Below are 20,584 nucleotides of genomic sequence, written 5' to 3' on the forward strand. Positions count from 1 at the left end.
GTATGGCTGGAGCGTGTTGGGAAGCAAGACTGGTGTTTTATCAGCAAATGGGGATGTTTGTTGGGAGACCAAGATAAAACATCTGCATTTTGGAAATTGGCATTACATCAGTGCCAATGTGCAAGAAAGAGGGCAGCCTCTAACTTGGTAGTGAAAGGACATGCAAGACCAATATCCAGAGATGAGGTCAAACTGGTGGTGGCCATTTGTCTTAACACCAAGGGTTGATCTAAAAGTATGGACGCTTTGTTTCCTGCTTCCCCTTGCCTTTGTGGGAGCTTGCGCAGAGACATAATCAAGCAGAGATGACTGACCTCAGCAATAGCTGACCTGAGCCTGGCTGGTTGTATCGTCGGTGCAGTGCTGAAGGTGACTTAAACAGCAACAGCTTTGTGCACTTGGCCCTTGGAATCCCCTTGTGTTGGGGATTCTTCTGCTGACTGATGGGGCTGTGGTGTGCGCGTCTGCGGTAGCAGCTGTGGTTCATGGAGGAGCATGCACCAGGAAGCGTGTGTAGGGACTAGGGGTTGTGGGTGCAGTGGGGAATTGTGTCCGAGTTGTAGCCTTTCCCCAGTAACAAGCTGTGCACTGGGCAGACCTCGGTGTTTTTGGCGAAATGGGCTAAGTGTAAGTGAATCTCTACGAAGCTGTGTGTGTTTTAATTTTATGTAGCTCAGCTGTGGATGACTCCACCAGGAAACTGGTCCATGGCTGATCAGAGTGAGTCGGGGGTTGTCAGACACAAGAGACAACCACATTTTCTTTGGGGCTGGCTGCTCTGAAGACAAGGATAGGTGCTAGATCTTGGCAAAACGCCTGGAAACCCCAGAGCCAGAATGTGTGTCCAACTGGGGGGTGGGTGTTTACCTCCTTTGCCTGAGAAGACACTTCAGAGAAAGGAGGTTGCTATTATCTGTGCTTGAGGGAAGAGGAAACATCCCAGCCTACATAACCTTGTCTTCCCTCCAGGTCATGCACCACAGCCTGATCAAGTTTTCCTGGCTCTAGCCATCCTGTAGCAGGAAAGTAATCCTGAATCAGTCATTCCAGATTGGACCCTTGCTTGCAGTGATGTGCGGCAGGACTGTCTGTGTGGGCTATGTGAAGCAGGAGCTACCTGCCTCAGGTGTTTGCTCTAGGGTGTGTTTATGTAGTTGAGGTGTTTGCAGGGGACCTGAGGTGGAGCATGCTAGAAAAGCCCATGTTGTGCAAGTGCAGGTGGTGTGGGGATGGCTGTTGCAGTGGGGTATGTCGTTTTCGAGGTGGGCCGTGACTGCAGTTCGTGTGTCCTGGCCATTGCAGGCTTGACACGTATAGAAGTGAGGCAGTCTACAGGAATGGGGTGGGTGGGAGCTTTTTGGGTGAGAATCATGAGTTGGGCCATCTTCCTGGTGATTCCTGAAGCAGGAGAATGGCTGTTGATGAATGCTAGACATAACTATCCAAAGGCTACCAGTCTGATTGGGGTTGGGGAGGATGGGAATGGGATGGCATGACTTTGTATCCTGTGCTAAAGAAAAAGCTTCAAAGTAACATAGATACTCATTTATGTTGTTTTTCCCCCCAGAGATGAGGGTCTGACAAGGCCCACTCTGTTGGCTACAACAGCATGTTTATGCTGTGCCCTGCTGCTGGCACACATGCAGACAGAGAAGTATTGCCAGGGCAGGAATACCAGTTCTGTGTATAAAGAGAACTGCGACAAAACCAGCTCAAAGTAATGCTCCCTCTTTATTTTCCATACTTTCCCCCCGCCCTCGGTTCCCTTCCTCTGCTTCCCAAGATTGTACTTAACGGTAAGGCTCTTGGGTCTCTTGTAAGAGCCTTCTTTGTGGAGCTCACCTGATGTCACACACCACAGACAAACAACCTGGAGAGGTGGGCTGTGGGGTGACTGGTGGGCTGTGGCAACAGGAGATGACCCTGTGGCAGTGAGACTGAACTGTGCGGGTATGATCCCTACCCCTAAGACTTGAGAATTCCCTTCTGTTGACTGCAGACATGGTCCTCCTCTGCTCCACTGCTGATGGGTGTTCCAGTGTCCAAGTGGAGAATCCAGATTACTATTTTTCCCCTTTTGAATAAGAACGTCTTTACTGAACTCAAGGCATAAACTCAGTTGCTTTGGCACTGAGGCTTTTGGAATGTTTCTGCAAGCAGAGCTTTTGATAATTGGCTGGTGTGTTTTTCAAAACACAACTGTTTTGTTATCTGCCTTCTCTGAAAATGGAGTCCAAGTCTGTCAGGCAATCAGAATGAATTTTTGCAGCTGCCAAAGCAGAACTGTCAAATGCTTTTACACCCTTTCTGGCTTAAACCAGGGGAGAGGATTGATTTAAAACAGGCAGTAGAAGGTGCTTTATGGAGAGGGCAGGTTGTGGGTGAGTTGCAGCAGAATGCTGCTTGTGTGTTTGCACTAGTGCAGGTAAGCATGGTCTGAAAATTACTTGCCTAATCTGAAATGCTGTTAACTTATTATTTACGTCTTTATTTAAGAACAGGCTGAGCGTATGAACAACATCAAATTCTCAGGCACAGGTCAGATGCTTGGAAAAATGCATTTCTGTGAATTTGCGGCCAAAAGATTTAGTGGCATTAGAAAGCTTAAATATGTAGAGTGGGAATATTTACAGCTCTGCTGTCAAAGATAAAAATGTACAAAAGCAATTAATCCTATCTTCCAGGGCATTCCCAAGTAGTCCTGTCTTGCAGTCCTCCCCCCATACATCTCCCACAGAGTCCCAGTGAATGACTGGGGACGCAGATACTCCTGGATAAGATATTTAAAGTTCCCAAAAAGTTCTTTAGTGAGGTGTTGGAGTTTTTCAGGGGTTCAACCCCATCTCCCTGAAGTCCCATGGTGCCAGATGGCTGGTTTGTACTCTGAGCAGTAGGCACTAGGCTTCCTCATGGATCCGAGGTCTGTGCCAGACTGGTATTAATTTGTTGCTTCTTCCATGCTATATATTTTATTATATGTAGCAATAGAAGCATTGGAAGGTGGAGTTTTGTGAATGTGGTTTCCCGGTGATGAAGCCAGTAAAACCAGCTTTGCATGAAGGATATGTCTCCTTAGAGGGATTTGATTTCCATGCTGAAATATTTTGATTAAACAATGCAAAACTAGCTGTGGCAGGCTACATGCTTGCTTTTGGCTTGTGTGCTCAGACAAGAGTCACACCTGCGGTCCTTTGAAAGACAAAAGAGGTGAGGCCAACGTTTTCTGAGGACCAATGTGTCCCACAAGTTTTGGTCACAGGTAGTGGAGACGCTGATGATGAGGAGCTGTGAGAGCTGAATTCCAGAATACCAGATTGCTTACTGGTTCTCCAGCTGAACCTTCACCTCCTGTTTTCACCTGCAAAATTGGTCAATTTGATAATGTAAACATGATGCACAGGAGCAGAACAAGGCAGGTGCTTTGTCTCTATGTGTCCTTCAGCCTGAGCTTGTCCCCTGAGGTGCACTTGCAGGATGATAGGGGACCACTGGGGTAGGAAAGGGGTGTTAGGGGTCTCTTGTCTGGTTATGGGGACAGTCTTGTCTGATTATGTCTGTCTTTACCTCTTCCTACTAAGGAAACAAAAGGGTGTTTTGGACACGGTGTGTGAGGGAGGACTTAAAGAAATTTTTTTGTCAGTCTCAATGAACTCCTAAAACATTCTGTGGTAAACAGCTTCACAGATCTCTTAAATGCAAAAAGCAACTCAGAATTTATTTTGAACTTTCTGGGGCATTGCTGTAAAAATAAATACCTAAGTTAATGACTCATTGTTTTTACAGTTGTAATTTTGGTCATTCTCAAATGCTAGTAGACTTTCAAAGCAAAAACGCTGACCCTCTGCCTTAGTATCTCGTTAGTTTTCTGGTCTTGACATGACCTTATGTTCCTTGTGCTAATCTTCCTGTCCTCTAGAGGGAGAAGTAAGTTCTTGCTCAGAGTGTGTTGGAAAGTGTTAAGGCTCCCTTAATATGTGAAAAGTGCTGTTGATGTTTCAATTCTCTGCATAACTTTCTATAAATTTTGATGGATTTGCACATGCACCTACAACTTTTATTTGTTTGGGGTTTTTTCTCTCGAATCTGTAGTTCTTGGACAAAGTTTTATAGTTCGAGGTCATGGGGGCATAATTTGTTCTGGGCCAGGCCGGGCCTGCAGCAGTGGTATTAATGCTGGGTTTAGGAAGAGGTTCTAGATGGCACTTGACAAACACTGAGGAGACTTCTTTCCCCTTGTACATATGAAGGCTCATGGTGAGAATCTAAAAAATGCTAAGGGGGTACTTCTTCAGATGTCCAAATTCACAAGCATAAACACCCATCTTTTGTGTAATGCAATGTTTAGCAATTGTTTTGCCACAATCACTAGCCCTGAAAACAGTTCAAGTTGCTCTTTTTTTCTTCCTTTCCCCACCACCCCAACATGGTTGTTTATTTTCAAAGGACTGACATAAGAACAAACTTGGCCCTTCTTCCTGACATGCAACAGCCTGCCTCCAACCTCTGCAGACTGTGTGGAACTGCAAGCTCTCCTGAGACACGATGTGAATGCTAGACCTAGCCTACAGTAGTGGGTTCAAGGCTATCTCTCTGATCTAGCCCAGAGATCCATGTCTGCTTTGGAGCTTGCAAAGGCCACGAGGCTGGGACTTGCAGTTGGAAGGTATTGCTTGGGGTTTTGTGCATTTATAGTTTCTTTTTTTTTTTTTTTCCTTAAAAAAAAGCAAACAGCAGGCTATGGTTCCAGCAGGTTGCTGCAGAGCAGGATGCAAGATGAACAGTAACCCTTCTCCTGGCATTAGTGCTGGGTAAGGCCTGGCATTAGGGCTAGTGATGGGGACATGAAAGTTTGATCCATAGCTATCTTCTGGAGATCCAGAGTATTTAATTGGCATTCCTGCTCTTAAGCATTATTTTAATCCCTTTACCTACTCTGAGCCTCAACCCTTGAAGCCTGACATGAGCCCTGTGCTCTGGGATGTCACTCCCCTCCCACGCTCAGTCAGGGCTGCTTTTCTGTAGCTGACTGCAGCCCCCCACACATCAGGGCCTGAGGACAGATTTAGTTCTTTCAGTCTGGAGTGCTAGCCCCAGCTCCAACTCTAGCCTTACCCTGAAACAGGAAAGTCCTGTATTCCCCAGACATCATTCTGGGTTGTATGATCAGCACCAGCTGCCATCCCAATCTGCTGGCACCTAAACAAGCAAGAAACAAAGCTGGTTCTGCAGCCCCTTCACTCCATAATCTAAACCGGTGATCAGACAGAGCCAGCAGCTTGCCAAGCTGGTACTGTCCAGAATCAGCCTAGCTTGGTGGTACTTCTAGGATCCAGAAATGAAATTATCTGTGCATTCCTCTCTGTCCCATCCTGGGACTCAGGATGGGCAGCTCTGTAAAGTCTGAGTGGATGTTTGTACTATAAAAAATGATGCTGAATTCTGAGCGGGGAGATATTGCCTGTCTGCCACCAGCACTTCGGTTAGGGGTGTGGGCAGCAGCTCCGAAAAGGTGATATCTTTCTGAATTCTTCACTGTGCAGATTGATGTTTGTACGGTATGTAAGTTACGGTCATCATGTTGGTAAGGTTGCTGTTAACCTACAAATAGTCAAAGCAGGTTGGAGTCAAGGTTTGGAGAGGTAGGGCTGGGTAAGCAGGCTTCTCACTAGATCTAGTGAGGATTGAGTGTCAAATTGAGGTCAGATGTGTTGAGTTGTTTGGCATAAGGTTTGCTCTGAGGTGGTAAGAGGACCGGTTTTTGTCCACATACCAGGGTTCGATTTGGGATGTCCAGAGCCCAGAGAACTGCAAGTTGGCAGGATGAGATGAAGGCTAGTGCTGACTAGAAATGGGGAACAGAGGGCTTCCTGGTTGTTGCTGTTTAAAAGAAAAAGTTTGTGTTCTTGATATAAAGTGTTGCTTTTCATACTTTTATACTTCTGATTAGAGAAGAAACTTGAGGAATTGTTTGTCCTCTGTTCTTGTCAGGTTTCTCATTCCGTGGTCCTCAGAAAGGCATGAGCCTGTGGAGAGTTAAGTGTGCATTTGTTGCAGAGCATTGTGTCTCTTTGGGCTACAAACAGGCCTTTTTGTGGACTTGAGAACTACCACCGTGCATGGTAGACCTCAGATCTGACAGATACTTGGGCCCTTGAGGAAATGTAAGGGGGTAGTACCGTACATGTATGAAACAACTTGCTTTAAACAACTTACTTTGCTCTAATAGTGGTGGATACAGGAAATAGTTGGTCTTTTGGTGGTAGCTCAAGTGCTGGAGCAGCAGGCTGGGTAGCCAAAGCTTGAGGGGAAAGAGCAGTTAAGCAGGAGGAGAAGGGGTTGCCACTTTGTTGTTCTCCATCCCCTTTTGCACTGTTGCTTGTTCTGGACGTTGTCACTGATATATCCACCATGATCTGAGTGCTTTCCAGTCCCCCTGCCTTATTGGTCCAACCTGACTTAAGCTCCTCACCTTTACCATGGAGTACACACCACAACTACATTTGGGGAAAAACAAAGAAACAGCAGGGAGAGCTGGAGACTCTTTTCAGGGCAGTTTTGACTTGTTTGAAAAGCCACTCCCTGTGGGGGTATGTGGTTGAGGTGGCAGATTTGCAGGGACTTGCCTCCATGACATCAGGCATATTGGTGCAGCACAGAGTACGTATCATTATTAGGGATGGGTAGGGACCAGACCAAGGGCTCAATCTTGCTAAAGGCTCAACTCCTGCTGCAGCTGATGGGAGTTGTACTTTAAGGCTGGCTTCGAATGGGGCTGAGGAGTTTTCAGCTGAAGGAGACACAGGGTTTCTTGGTCGTGTCATGTTTTTGATGTACTAGCACATTAGTGTTGATGCAGTAGAAGAAAGTGAGTGGTTCCTCCAAAGTTGTTTTTAAAGCATTTAAAAGAACTGTTCCAAACAATCAGTTGTGTGCTTTTTTCTTTTTCCTGAGCTTCTAAGAATTACTACTTATATCCCTGAAAAAACTGAAAAATAACAAAATACTCTATTTGTAATGATCTCTTTTCAACCATCCAAAGTGATTGCATTAAGATGTAATTCAACATTTTACACATGTTAGGTGGTGGAGAGAAAAGCCAGTCCTGCTCTTTTCCCAGTGTTGAACAAGCTTCAGCCTGCAATGGAAGTTGTTTATTTATTTGAGAGAGAAAAAAGAAGGACAAAATTTGTTATTGCGTAAAGGAGTCAAAAACCAATTTGAACTTGCCTTCAGCGCTGGCTTTCCAAGTACTTCAATATAAAACTTTCCCAAGATCCTGGTAAGTCCCTGTCAAACATGTTTTATGGAATATTTCCTCTCCCACAGGTGAACCAGGAACACTTTCTTGTCATTTTTTTCATTTGGAGAAACCAGTAACAATGCCCACAGTTGCTACTGCAAAGAGATTTCCGCTTAAGTGAACAGAAATGAGATGTAGGCTTTCTGCGACCAGCCAGGCCCTTTTATGGGAAGCCCATCAATTACACTAAGTACTCTGTGGCTGCCTATGGGTTTTGCTGTGCAGAATTAAAGGATTTTTTGTGTGTTTGTATGGGATTAACAATGTTGGTGCTGTTTCCATTGCTCAGTGTATTGTTCTGGGAGATGTTTAATGAGTGCAATTTATTGACGATCAGTGAGGCCGGGTGATGCAATGTTCTGGCTGGGGTGGTGAAGTGTTGGAAATGGGAGCTGAGAGTAATTAAATCAGTTTGGTGTCAAGGCTTAAATAAAAATGAAGTGTGTTTTGATCAAGTCTTGAAGGTAGCTGTTACGACTAAAGCAGCCAGGAGAACCTGTGGTTGTGTACTGAAAGGAAAGGGGACAAATGAGGGAGAAAAATAAAATGATGCAACTGAAATCCTTCAACATGTGGCACAGATTGCATACAGCCATCCACTGGTGTGTGCTGTGCTGTCAGCCATGCATGCCTTTGGGGTGTCAGTGCACCTTGAGCCAGCTCTCACAGTTACATTAGCCAGGGCCGGGAAGGGATGTAAGCTCCCAGACCAGCACAGCAGCTCTTGGAAAAGCCTCCAGTGGGTCATCTCTTCTGGGAGTTTGCTTTTTACACAAGGGACAGTGCAGGCAAAAGACACAAATATTCGTGTGGGAAGGAAGGCACGACAAAACTGTAGCTTGTTAGGAGTGGTTTTACTTCCAGGGTAGCTGTAGCCTCGCATCTCTGAGTGACTCCTGGGCTATTGGATTTGGTAGCATTCATCAAAGTGCACAAGACAAGATGATTGAACTTCTTGTGCTTTGGAGATGAGGCTGTGATGTCCATCCATCTTGTATTCCAGTTTGGCTGGGGACTGTAGTACCATGTAGATAAGTCTAAGAGAAAAGGCTGCAGAGCTCTTTCAGCCTTTCTCAACAGGAAGACCAAAAACCTGAATGAAGCAAATGGCTCGATGGGCATGGGTGAGCAGCTACACAGCTCTGGCCTACCAGGGAGTTTTTTTACAGACTATTTACGGACCAGTTTGGCAGTTGTCAGCATTTGTGGGAGAGGTGAGTGTAAAGGAGTGGTTTAAAGGAGGATGGATATCTAGCGTGACACCTGGAATTCCTCTCATTTGTAAGAGGAGGATGAGCAACCTTTGTGGGCAGGAGATGGACAGCAGGGGATGTACTGTTTCCATTTCAAAAGGAGGATTCCTCTGCATCCCTCTTGCAAGTTACAGTGAAACCATTCCAAATGCTACGGGCCAAATTTTTATTCTCAGTTACACCCATGCAACCTTACTGAAGTCAGCAATTGTCTGTTTTGCAACCATTGCCTGATGCAATAACTTGAGGGTTATGTATCTTACGGGTTCAAGATGTGCTTGCATTCCCAGCATTGTGACAGTGAATAACGCTGGACATGGAATTGCTGTTGCCTGAGTAATTGCTGAAGAATAACTGAGGTCAGTAGTGTTGCATGGTTGTAACTAACTGCACAGGGCAGAGAACACTCGTGCGGTATCTGGGAGTTCATTGGGACCCAGGAGAGACCGACCCATCTCTCCCTCCAGCTGGAATGCCACTTTCCCACATCAGGCACTCCCTTCAGTAATTATACCCTTTTTAGACTCACCCTTTAGCAATTACTTGCCTAAGCCCTGCCTCAAACTGACATCATTGGAAAGTCCAATAAAAATACGGCAAGCTTTCAAACCATCCCAGGAAAGCAGAACGCTGTATTATTAGCAGTATTTCAATGTAGGTGCTTTGTGATGATTTTCTTAACCTTATCTCTTAATAGGAAGAGTTTGAGTTCCCTCACAGCAAACAGCCTCAAGGGTCAGCGAAGTCCCTGTCTCATCTTCAGTGACGTACTGGCCTGAAAGGGCTCCATATCGGTTCCTTTCTTTTTCTTCTTCTTCTTCAGAAGGTACTGAAGACCTTCTTCTGGAAGACCCAATCTTAAGCTTCTCAGACCTCAAAATATTGGCCATTACTAAGTCAGTAGTTGCCTTGGTGCTTGTTTTTCAAAGTATTTCTAAGTTCCTCTTCCTTTCTGTTTTGGTTTTGTTTTGTTTTGTTTTGTTTTTTTAATTTTATTTTCAAGTTGACCACTTATTTGAAAACACAAAGGCATATTCAGGACTTGTACTTGCTCTGGGAGAGAGGGAGGCAACAGTAGCTTTCTTTACTTTTTAAATGAAATTTTTTTTGGAGGGAGGGTGTAATAAAATTCAAATTATTCCATGGATTGGATCCTCTATAAGGACATAAGAAGTTATCACTATTTTTGTTACAGGTAAAGCTGAAAAGTTGAACCTGAATCAGAGCAAATAGTTGAGAGTTTTGAGGGTTTTTTCCATTATGGTCCTGTCTGAACTGGCATACAGCTCATCCGAATGACATCAGATTTTTGGGGGGGTTGGTTTTTTTAATTCTTGGTTTGCATGGGAACAGTACTCCAGAAAAGAATTTTCCAAACAAATAATAAGAAAGGAAACTATGTGCAGAAAAAGTCATGGAAGCTAATTGGAAATTTTGCAGGGAACGATTCCTGCTCTGTAACACCTGATGATGGAAGCATGAGGCTTTGCAATTGTAAACAGATTTTCTTTCCGCCCTGCTTGGCAGTCGCCTTCATTTTTTGGGTGTAACCCTTTCATGTACCCAGCTGCACTCCCCATTCCCACAGCTAGGCATGCTGGGTAAACCTTTTGATCTCACCTTCTAGCCCTTTGCTTGCTTGCATTGTGTTTATTACAACTTTTTCAACTCCTCCGGACCAGGGCGTGATGGATGATCCTGGAGGATCTGCCCTCTAGATCTCTGTGATTGTACTGAGTTGATGGTTTCTCCCTGACAGGTGCAGGCATGTTGATTTAAAACCAAAACAAAACAAAAATCTTTTTAGTAAAGCGAAACCTACCTGGTGTTAACTCCTTCCTCTGCAGTTGTACTCAGGGCAGGAGCGCGGAGGCTTTACTTGGCTTCCACTTCTGCCTCTGACACCACCATCTCTTTGAATTGCAAATGCCTCACGTTGTATTGGCTCTTGTCATTTGGTACCAGCAGTGGCTGTTCCTCCAGAAGTAGGATGCAGCAACCCCTAAGAGCGCTGTAGCTCTTAGCAATGTGCTTCTACTTTTCCATTGTTCTCTGTGGGTTGTTTTGACTTGGTTTTCTGTGGTACTGACCCACTGGCCATGGAAGTCGAGGGGCTTCTCCCAAAGCTTGCAGCAGGCTCTGGGGAGTTGTCAAATCAAACCCTATACTCATGGCAGAGTGAAAGCCCCTGTTAACATATATCTCTGTGCTGTGCCCTGATTGATGCCACACTGTTCAAAAAGGTACTGCTTGTCTTCCCAGCAGCTCCCCTCCCTCTGAACTACAGTGGTATTTGCAGTTGCTGGGCATGTTTACAAAACAAAATAAGTAAAAACAACTGTTTGACTTCCCGCCCCCTGTGTTTTAAATATTTTAAAAACCAGTTATGGACCTCAGGCTCTTGTTTGGAGGTTGTAGCATCACTGAGCTCAGCATGAGCAGACGCTTCTGAAAGATGTGAAATGCTTTCATTCCCTGCATTTGGTATTAAAGAAACCTCTTGATTTCTGAAGTGCTACACATGTACTCCTATCAGGTCCAGGGAAATGCAAGAATAGTGGCACACAGGACACTTTGATATCAGGGAGACCCAAGCACCTTTCCCATTAGCTCTGTGCAGGTGTATTGACAAAACTTTAGTTGTCTGTTGTAAGAGAACATGAAGCCAATTGTCTTTATATAATTTGTTAAGCAATATCGAAAAGCACATTTTAAAAAATAATATATTATCTTGAATGCTTATGCAACTTGGAGTGAGGTGCTTTTTGCATTTTTTGGGTGTGCATGCGTCACTTCAAGCTGATCCTTTCAAAAACCATATTGTGGATTTTTCTTTAATAATGGAGGAGAAAACCAAGTCACGTCCCCAGTCCACCATTTGATGCCTGAGGAGTTTGGATTGAATCGTACATTGAAGGAACATGATATACAAAGCACATGCATCAGCTCAGCTACTTTTTAATCTGTTCCTTGATTTGTCCACACTCAGCAGCTTTTTTTTTGGCTGCAAGAGAAAGCCAGTGCAGTGCTTCAGGCAAAGGCGTCACCCAAGCTACCTTAGTTGATGAAACTAAAGTTGCTTCCTGAGCGTTACTGTCCTGTACATTGTTGGATGAGCTGGCTCTGCATCTGTGGCCAATTTGGATGTCTGCAAGTGATTTACTGTGCTCTGAAATACAGCTGCTTCATGTACAGCATCTGATCTGGGACCACCACTGGGAGCCGTCCTTCCTGAAAGTGAGGGAGAGATTAAAGCCAGCTGAAGAAAAAAGGGGTTATTTTTATGGTCCCTCATGATATTTTTTTTTCATTAATTCTTTTCATAAAAGATGGAAAACTCTAATTCTCCAGCTGATCTCAGCTCCAGTTTTTACGAGTGGTTTCTTCTTGGTAGTGAGCTATTGGGAGAGGGCAGGAAGGCTCACAGAGCCTGTGCAAGGGATTTCAAAATAGGAGTTAAACCAAAACAAAATATTTTTGTGAGTGCTCAGGACTGAAGAATTAGCAGGGGAAGTTCATTGATGATTTGAAGACAGCAGTCCTTCAAGGTCTTGTGAATGGGTGAAACCCCACAGGGACAAGCTGAGAAACAGTGATATTACAGCAGGGATCCCATCTTATTTTTCTCTTATTTTCTCATAGTTATCTGAGGTATACTGACCACCTATCAGAAAGGTTTACTGTCATCATGTTTGTTGGCAGCAAGGGGTGTGTCATGTAGGTACATGCGAAAATATTTGGCATGAATATTATCAATATTCCCTGAAATGTTACTTAGCCAGTGCTTGGATAGCAGTACTTGATACAGTCTACATACAACCTGTGTCACAGGAAAAAGTATGGCCCGTCAAGTAGGAATGTGGGAATTAATACAGGGATTAATACAAATTTTCCTTACACAGACCTTGTGCTGATTTGCAGTGAGGTATAAAATGACTGTCATCAAAGAGGTTGATCAGAAAAAAGTCAATACAAAACGAGGTCAGAAAATATCATGTTTCTTACTTTTCATGAAAACAGATGGTATTTTCCCAACTTCTGAGTCTCTGTAAGAAAAAAACAACAACTATTTTTCATCTCTTTCAGTGAAAATTGTCCTGTGTAAAAATGTGCCATAAATGTCTTTCTTCCAACCACAATTTATTAATGTAAACCTCATGAATCTACTATGTAGGACATATCCAGCTTTGACTATTTAGACAATTTAAAAAAAAAATCCCTTTTGATATTTATTCTGGCTCAGAAGTGAAGATAATATAAATAATGTTAACATGTTTACAAAACTGAACGGTGCTGGCACAAATATGGAAGCATCGTGTAAGAGAAAATCACACGCAAATGTGCAGCACTTAGCATGACAGTCTTAACATTTTTGAAAGAAATTAATATATTTCTTAGTTATTTCCTTTCCAAATTAGTGCATGAGGAGCTGTCCCACAATAATATATCTGACCTGACAATGACTTTGTGGGCACGCGCTTAAGGTTGAGATGTGTGTTTGCAAACTCTCAGTTGGGGGAGGGAGTGCATGGAACAAATGGATCTGTCTCTTGAATATTTCTTGGGCATCGGTGTGTATCTGACCTTTCCTGAATCTGATGAACTTTCCATGCCAGAAGAGCCTGTATTCCACATGTGGACATTGTGCAGCCACTAAGAAAAAGGACATTCCTCAAGCAAGCATGGAAGTGTATTTCCTCTGCAGTTCTGTGTCTGGTACCCCTTAGTGGCTGCTGTTAGGGGTTGAACAACAGGTTAGCCTGAAGGCTGAATGTCTCCAAGACCAAGAAGGGTCAGGTTTCTGCTGGAAGAGGCTGTGCTGCAGATTGCCTGGTACCCCTCTGCTTGTCTGGTTAGTTGTTTGCTCTCTGGGGAAGGGGTGGGACTGGGAAATCAGTTAATACTGACAGTGAATGATTGGACCAGACTTCACTTCAGTCACAGGGAAGCAATGCTCACCAGTGGCAAGTGCAGCACCAGCAAATGTGTCAGGCACTCAAACAACTGGTCTGCTGGGAGAATGAAGCCTTCAGGAGCAATACGATGACTTCTGTGGAGAGCCTCACTGAACTGGGAGATGATGTGATGCTGAAGTCAGCATTTGGGTGGAGTATAAATCCTAATTTTTATAGATACTCGGGTGGATTTGTTGTCCCATGTGTCCATTACACCCATAAATACCTGCATGGTATAATTACTGGAAAAGCAAAGTCAGTTAAAGGGAAAATTATAGAAAGTTATAGTAGGACAAGAAGCTTTCACTAATTGCTATGAGGGATGCCATCCCTGGGGTAAAGCAAAGTGAATGCAGAAGCATGGCTATGAAGGGAAGTCATCAGCAGTGTCTCGCCTCAGCCTGTGCTGTTCAATGTACCTGTAAATGACCAGGGAGAGGGCAAGAGAAAACCTGGGGGTGATTCTGATAGATAGGTAGACAGACAGACAGACAGACAGCTAGCTAGCTGCTGGAGGCTGCCACCAATACCTGTGATAGTAAGGAGAAAGGGGACATGTTCCTGTAGCTCATTCCTGTCTGTGCTCTTTCATGAGGCTCTGTGTAACCACAGCAGCTGGTTTTGCTCTAGTAAGAGCATAGCAGATAGGAAGAGCAAGACATTGCAGTACTTGTTCCTTCATTTATAAATTTAATAGTACTATTTCTTGCATTGTAGAGAGGCTTAAGAAATTTTGAGGGGCCCTTGGGCTGTAGGAGCCTCTTTGCAGAAGAGGACAGGAGCTTAATAGGTGTGTGATAAGCAAAAGTTGGCGGGAGGAAGAAGTATTATGGCTACCCCATGCTGCTATGTGAGATCACGTTGTGGTTCACCTGGAGCTGGGTGGGAGCTGGCACACAGAGTGCCTCATGGAGGAATTACTCAGCATCTTCCCCAGCCAGAGAAGGCTTTCAAATAAGAAAACTGGATGAAATAAATAAATCCAGGAGGCTCAAGCATCTGCTGGAAACTACTCCTTGCCTCTTTGTTCCATGGGAGAAAGGAGGTGAGAGGTAAGAGTAGGACCAGGCTCATAGAGGCAGCATCCTGAAGGATCGATTTTACACACAACTGTGGGTATGGGTCACAGTCACGGGCCTTGCAGCAGAAAGGACTGGACTCTTCCAGCATCCCCTGGAGACACCGTGCTTCCTCATTCATTCTCGAGATGGAAGATAGTGCTGCTTTAACTTGGGCCAGCCAAGAGTGTAGCAGGTCAGGACTGGTTGTAAAACGATGTATTCATCCATACAGAAATGCAACATACTAGTGAAAATAATCTTGTAACAGAAATTCATCTGGCAGCTTAGGAAGAAAAATCTTACTGGGCATTGCAGTGATGGTGTAGGTTTTCTCTCCTTCCCCCTTTTACCTGCTGTGTCACTTGTGATCTCTGCAGGCAAGGGACAATGTTGTGATCTGTCTGCGACATAAAAGATGTTATTCAGTGCTCATTATCAGTATTGTTTGCTTGGATTATATTGTCTTTTGAGGTTGAATACACAATGTATTAAAAAGCACACAGTAATAAAAGGTAACAAATAGTGAAACTACAAATATATTTTGGCCCACTCCTCAACTGCTGTAAATTATGCTGTATGCACTGAAAGCTCCTGATAAAGTACTGCCTTGTTACATGGCATAGTAAAATATGTTTATGCAGGTTTAGGAAGAGACATTAATAAAACTAAGACCATGTGACAGGCCATTTGATAAAGTGGCTTAAAATAAAAAGCTTTCAACAGAGGTATTCGGCAGGATGGGTTTATGAGCTCTCCTCTGCAAAACAGGAAGCTTTGCAGGCTTCCTCCCCATGGGTCCCTGGGGCTGCCTGCAGAGTGAGTCTCCAAATTTTTGAGGGCTAGAGCATGGTCAGAGGTAAGGCAGGATTAAAACCAGAGCTTGTCTGAGAACCGTGTTAAAGGATGACATTTGGCATGGGCAGGAGGAAGCAACACTTAATGTCATTAAATACTACACACCAACTGTGTTGCTTCACGTAGCACACCTTGGCATTGGTTACGGGGCATGAATTGGGCAGTGAGTCCTTCCCTGAGCTTCTTACCTTTCTTCCTTGTCCTGGTATGCTAATGAAAGCCCTGGCCCAGCTCTTTCATCTTGTCCCAGGTTTTCCTTTGTTGATGTGGAAAAGGAGCGGGGGAGGGGGCCTGGACTGCAGAATAAGAGATAAAGGAAGTTTGTTTTCGGCTGAGTCAGAGGACAGTCAGATGAAGAGTTTTCTTTGTAACTTAATAGCTGCATTAATCACTAGGACTGCAGCTACTCCCACTGATGGCTAGAAAAGGGCCTTGGTTTCTTACAACTTTGGTGATACCAATGAGTTCTCTGCAAAAGTGCTCTCCTAGCAGGTGCAATTAGAGTACTTTAATAGGCATGCAAGATGTGGAAAGATTTTAAATTGTCTTGCATTAAACAGCATAACCTCAGCAGGAAAAATCTCTTTATGTATTTTTAGATTAAATGAAATTATTCAGTATAGTATTACTGTAATCAGAGCATCCCTGGGCAACTGGCTAAGAGTAGCTGTTTCTTTAAAGGAAATAAGGTCTGGACTTGGCAGTGTTACTGTTCATTGTTGGACTTGGTGATCTAAGAGGTCCTTTACAAGCTAAATGTTTCTGTCATTCTATGATAATGCTAATGCCTTATCACATTGCATATACTAACATGGAGCTTAACGAGAAGCAATCAGTTTGGTATGGCCTGGATGAAATAATGGGTTGAATTTACAGAAGCCTTTGTCTATGTTTAAACACAAGTGCGTCAGGGTAATGCAAATTTCTCCGTTTTCCTTTAAGGAAGGGAGAGGTAAGATTTCCTTGAGGAACAGTTTATTCCAGAGAAAGGAAGTTCAGCACTTTACTCACTGGATTTTGGCAGGTGCCTGTCACTGAAGATTTTTGAGCTCCTAACTTTCAGCTGGATCCATATCCCTTGGTGCCAAGCAAAGCTTTTCTAAAGTATCCACCTGAAAAACTATAAATCCCAATGAAAACGAATGGAACTGGCTAAGGCATCTTTGGAATGGTAACAAGGTGGAGGAACTAAAGCGACAGATTATTAATGTGTCTGAATGAAAATAGTACAAGAATGGGGGAAAGTGGGCTAGGAGATTACAAACCCCTGAATTACTTACTTCAGTCCTACTCTTCTTGTCAATACTGCCGTCTTTAGACCCCCAAGTGCTGAATTGTCCCAGTTTATTTTTGTGTGGGCGGGCTCAGCCTCTGCCGTGAGCAGGGACACGTTCAGTGCCTCTAGAATCAGTGACTTTACTTCCCCCGCCCCTCGGCATCTCCTGTCAGTGCCTGCATAGGTAGCAGGTTGCAGCAGCAGTGTCAGCGGCTCCCCAGTCCGACCCTCCCTCACCCTCTTTGTCCGGAGCTTACCCTCTCCTACCTGGCCACACTGACAGTTCCCACCTAAAAAAGCCTAAAGGCTTTTCTTTCTGCCCTGTGTTTACTGGAGCTACGTAATGTCTACAGTATGCACAGCACATAGGCTTCAGTTTCTATTTATCTGTTTGGCTAGACCACATGAGTTTTTACATCCCCCTGTAAAAGTTACATCTTCTCAATCTCCCTAAGTCTCACAGATGAATACATGCAATCCCACCCACTCCCAGCACCACACTGGCAGTGCAGGCATTGCTCCTATCCAGCTGTTGCTGCAGGGTCTGTTTTATGCCACCATAGGCTTTTTTTTTTTTTTTTTCTTCCCCACCTCTCTCTCTCTCTCTCCTTTTTTGTTGCTGGCACTGTGATTGCCAACCTGGCCAGTCATTTTCAGTCCAGAAGGCAACTGAGTACTGGGGAGGAGCTGGAGGGTGTGCAGACAGAGAGTAGCATGCATTTCTGGCTCTCTGGTGCAACACTGTGGCAGGGCAGACCTGTAGCTGCCAAGGGCAGGGGTCATTTCCTCAAGTGTGGAAGGCGAAAAGCTGAGTGGATCCTTGTTCTAAAGCACTCCCTCTCTACTGGTTGGCCATGTGGGTTTATTTTCTATCTTTATTGTGGTCCCTCTATAATTGCAGCTTGCCAGACCTGTAAAAATAGTACCTCATGCTCTCTGCAGGTCTAACTTGCAGCCATCGGTGGCAGAAGCAACACAGGCAGCCTTCCAGTGGCATGTTCCTACCTGTAACTCAGTGTGAATGATGGTTTATTGATAGTGAGGGGATGGGGGGGGTGGAACCTGCCTGCCTCCCACACCCATTGCTCTGTGCCAGAACAGCTTCATGGGAGCTGGGAGCTGTGTCAGGGATGTGAGAGGCAAATTCTCCCCTCCTAGCCCAGGACAAGGGCCTGGCCTTTGAAAAGCTCAGACATAGTGTAGCTTCGGAAAAAAATGGGAAATAGGTTGCCTTGGGGGTGTTTGGCTTGCATATTCATGTGGCTTTTTTTTGTTTTGAGACCAAAAACTACTGGCTGGTCAGGGTGAAAGTCTTTCACATCTAAATGTGTGATGGAAATGCCTGTGGAATAGGCTTGGAAGACATGGAAACTTGCAACCTGCATTTCTATTCTTTGCAAGTTTACTCTGTAGGTCCTGAAACATTGCCTACTAGAGATTCTGGAAGATTCCCTCCAAAAGATGGATTTCTAGCTGTTGACTAGAAATCAGATCACTTCTCATTGGTATAGAGGGGAAAATAATTCATTTTCTTCTCTTAAAAAGCAAATTGTTCTTAGCATTGTTACAATCATATTTATCAGGGCATTATCCAAACTTTTCCTATTTTCACAAGAAATATTTCTTTATGAAGACCCCTGCCAGGGGGAGAGTGCTGGAGCTAGATAACAAGCGAAGTCCAGCAAAAGTTGGAGCCTCTCTGCTCCTTTCCACATTGAATTTGCTCACCTCAGCTCTCTACTTTCCACACTGACGTACATTCCTAGCCTCGCTATTTCACGTGGAGTTGATGGTAAATAGTGTTACTCCAGGAATCATATGAAGAAGGAAGGTGGGCTGCAGCCAGCATAGCCAGGACATATATAGACATGAAGGAGATAAAGCCACACATTATTTGCAAGCAGCAATTTCTGATATCCAGTGGGTAGCTGCAGTGCAGCAAATCCATTCCTTGTCCACAGCCACTGATATCAACAGATTTAAATGCAAGATGTGTTTGGCTCAGTGGGTGGAATCGAACATTTATCTAATCTGGTCTTTTTCAAATGAGCGTCCAGGATCACAGGTTGCAGAGAGAGGTCACTGTCCTCCCTGGACCTCCCAAGCAAGCTACAGGAACCTGGGGAGCAGGGTAGGGGCCTCAGCTCTCCCAGGTGACGTGAGAGAGGGCAGAGGGCCTCATCCTTACCTCCTTCTCATGCCTTTTAATCAGCCAGAACTCAAACAATCTTATTGAGGACTGGGGTCATTTTCATTTCCTGGGTTGGAGGGTGGAGACTTGCCTGTATTTTCCAGTTCTTTAGGAGGTGTGAAGACAACAGATACAACACAAGAGACCCCAAATGGATCATGCTGTAAAAAGAAAGGTAAGTTGTCTTACCTTAAGACTGCACCTTAGAAACATAGCAAACTCATAATCCAAAAAGGCGTTTTTGTGCCAAATTCTTCTATGTAAGCAATAAACCTGTTTCATTCATAAATCAAATATTTGTGCAGGCTGCATGTTTGTGCAAACTGAGCTTATACACCAGTCACTAAAATTAGTCTCCAGTTCTTTTGCATCTCAGGAGACCTTGTTTCTATTCTGCATAAATGGAAGCACTAAAAATTATGCCTGCAATGTGGATGTACACTTACATTTGTTAGTCTAAGCTGAGATTTAGATATAAGAATACCTAGCTGGTGCCAGACAGTACCTAATCTTATACTAAGTCCTCCAAGGTACCATAGGCATGGAGTGCTAATTCTCAGGCTATGAAAGATGAAATTAATTTCCTTTTCTTCTATTAATCAGAGGAGACCAGGTCAAGCAGTTAATTCTCCACACCACTCTTGGCCCACAAGAGGCTGAGTGTGCATCAACAATGAGCAAGTCCAGCTCATTTTGGAGCTCAGGAGAGACAGGAGTTTGCTTCCCACTGATGGGATGATGAATGCAATGGAAAATCCTGCTTGTTTCAGCCAGAGCTCCTGGAGGCAAAGGGACCGTGCTGCAGGAGGACCTCCATGAGGATTTCTTGGTTTTGGCCATGCTCCATCTTACCCCTCCTCTTTTCAGAAGGTAAGTTTGGCATGAGCCAGTTTTCCGGTGTGCCAGGCCTCCCTCAGGATATGCTGGCTGGCAGGGTTGTGAGAGGAGGGAAAAGGCACAGCAGCTCTCTCTTGTTGAGGCAGCACCACTTGAATGAAGCACGCCTGAAAAATTCTTGACTTATTAGCTGCAGCAAGATAAAAGGCGTATTTTGTGAAAGTAATACATTCCAGCATTTCACGTGCAAGTCAGGAGATGGACAACATGTATATGAGCACATGATCTGTTTGTTTGAGTCCATCTTTAAGTCTATAAGATCAAATGTTTGTTATTTACACAATGCTTAATAAGAGACCTTGAGACCATCCTACCTGGCTACGAGCCATGTAGTGGGGGTGCGATATGCTTGGTTATTTTGCTGTGGTTTTCTCTTTTGTTGAAAGACATTTTTTAGAGTGTGCTGTTTTCCGAGGTGAGATGCAAGATGCAGGACTAGAACTGTGGTAGCTGGGATGATTTAAGGATAAAAGAGAAACAAGATTTGTTAAAAGACTAAAAGTCTTTTGTCAGGTCAAGTAATGAGGCTGGAAAGATAGACAAGATTTCCACCTCAGTATCCCTTTATCATGGCTCTTTTTTTCCCCACCTAAGCTTTCCCAGCTGGTCCCATACAAGGTGCAACTTCTCCCATAGCAAGGCAGGACTGCATGCTAATCCAGGGATAGGATTAAACTGTCAGCTTCATAGACCATGATACTTTGAGGAGGGTCTTTCCCCTGAAGCTCTTAACCACCCTTGTCATACAGTCATTTGAAGTAAAATTGGGATTGCCTATCTTTCCAAGAGTTATGCT

General features: G+C 44.3%; 1 protein-coding gene across 2 annotated transcripts in view; it reads left to right on the plus strand.

Annotated features, from left to right (window-relative positions):
* The first annotated feature begins 1,379 nt into the window (after positions 1-1,379).
* Positions 1,380-20,584, plus strand: part of DSP (desmoplakin) — a 72,547-nt gene continuing 53,342 nt past the window's right edge. Inside the window, exons 1-2 of one of the 2 annotated variants that reach the window (XM_050309213.1) lie at positions 1,380-19,066; positions 19,495-19,761. In XM_050309213.1, the coding sequence (XP_050165170.1) occupies positions 19,634-19,761 (128 nt within the window). In that variant the 5' untranslated portion in view covers positions 1,380-19,066; positions 19,495-19,633. Of the gene's footprint in view, positions 19,762-20,584 lie in introns of both variants that reach the window. The other variant, XM_050309204.1, reaches the window with a different exon arrangement.

The sequence above is a fragment of the Myiozetetes cayanensis genome, unplaced genomic scaffold (genome assembly GCF_022539395.1).
Source record: "Myiozetetes cayanensis isolate MyiCay16 unplaced genomic scaffold, myiCay2020 scf1, whole genome shotgun sequence".
Taxonomy (NCBI): domain Eukaryota; kingdom Metazoa; phylum Chordata; class Aves; order Passeriformes; family Tyrannidae; genus Myiozetetes; species Myiozetetes cayanensis.